The 939-nt window shown below is 68.6% G+C and overlaps 1 protein-coding gene across 1 annotated transcript in view; it reads left to right on the forward strand.

Moving 5' to 3' along the window:
* The window catches only part of LOC104282954, a gene marked incomplete at its 5' end in the record, with an annotated part of 32,393 nt that overhangs the window by 6,772 nt on the left and 24,682 nt on the right, over positions 1-939 (forward strand). The window contains 2 exons of the mRNA XM_009881087.1: positions 462-553; positions 671-719. Of these exons, the coding sequence (XP_009879389.1) occupies positions 462-553; positions 671-719 (141 nt within the window). The remainder of the gene's footprint in view (positions 1-461; positions 554-670; positions 720-939) is intronic.

Consider the following 939-nt stretch of genomic DNA (forward strand, 5'->3'; position numbering starts at 1 on the left):
CGGGGGTTCCCAGCCTGTCTCCTCGTGGCAGCCCTGGTGTGCCAGCGAGGAGGGTCGTCCGAGCGGGTCCTGTCCTCCCTGCCCTCCCCGCTGGTGGTGGGCACAGGGCTCTGCCGCCCCCCGGCACGGCTCCCAGCACAGCCGGGCACGGGCTGCCCCTCGGTGTGGGCTCAGCCCCCCGTGCCAGGGGCTGAACGGGCAGGTGGCAGCACGAGGTCGCGGTGGGAGCGTGTCCCGGTACGGGAGGGAGCGGGACCTTCCCGGGAGGATGGCTCTGGGAATGACGTACCCATGAGTTTGGTGCCCCGGGAGCTGGCTGGGAGCCGGCAGGGTTTGGGGGGTGGTCGAGTGTGCCGGCGTACAGCCCGGGGCACGGCGTGTCCGATGCACCAGACCGAGTGATGCGTGTCACGCTGGGGGTGAGGACTGGGCGTGATGACCTGCCGTGCTCTCCTTCCCAGCTCCTCACCTCCATGAGCCAGTGTCTGAGCCTGGACCCCCTGAGCTTCAGCGTCTGGAGGCAGCTCTACACCAAGCACCTCTCCCAGTCCAGGTCGGTTCGTGCTGCCTGCTCTGAGCAGGGCCTGCACCAGCCTGGGTGCACCCAGCGATGTGCTGAATTGCTTCTGGGTGCTCCTGACCGAGCCCTGTGTTCTCTTTCCCCCCGTAGTTTGCTTCTGAACCATCTGCTGGAGTCCTGGGACAGAAGCAGCAAGAAGGTAGGAGTGAGCTGGGGAAAGGAGGAGTTACGCGGGGTGGGGAGACAACGTACCCGTGCGGCTGCGGGAGGTCCCCGTATGAGCAGTGCCCCCGGGGGGACCCGTGTGTGCCCACCCGTCACTGCTCCAGCGCTCAGCGGTGTCCGCCGGCGGGGACGCGGTGCCTGCCAGCCTCGAGAGCCGGCACTTTGTCCCGGGAAAAGGCGGCGCGCTGCGCGTG

Source organism: Charadrius vociferus, unplaced genomic scaffold, assembly GCF_000708025.1.
Source record: "Charadrius vociferus isolate BGI_N301 unplaced genomic scaffold, ASM70802v2 scaffold2733, whole genome shotgun sequence".
In the NCBI taxonomy this organism is placed as follows: Eukaryota; Metazoa; Chordata; class Aves; order Charadriiformes; family Charadriidae; genus Charadrius; species Charadrius vociferus.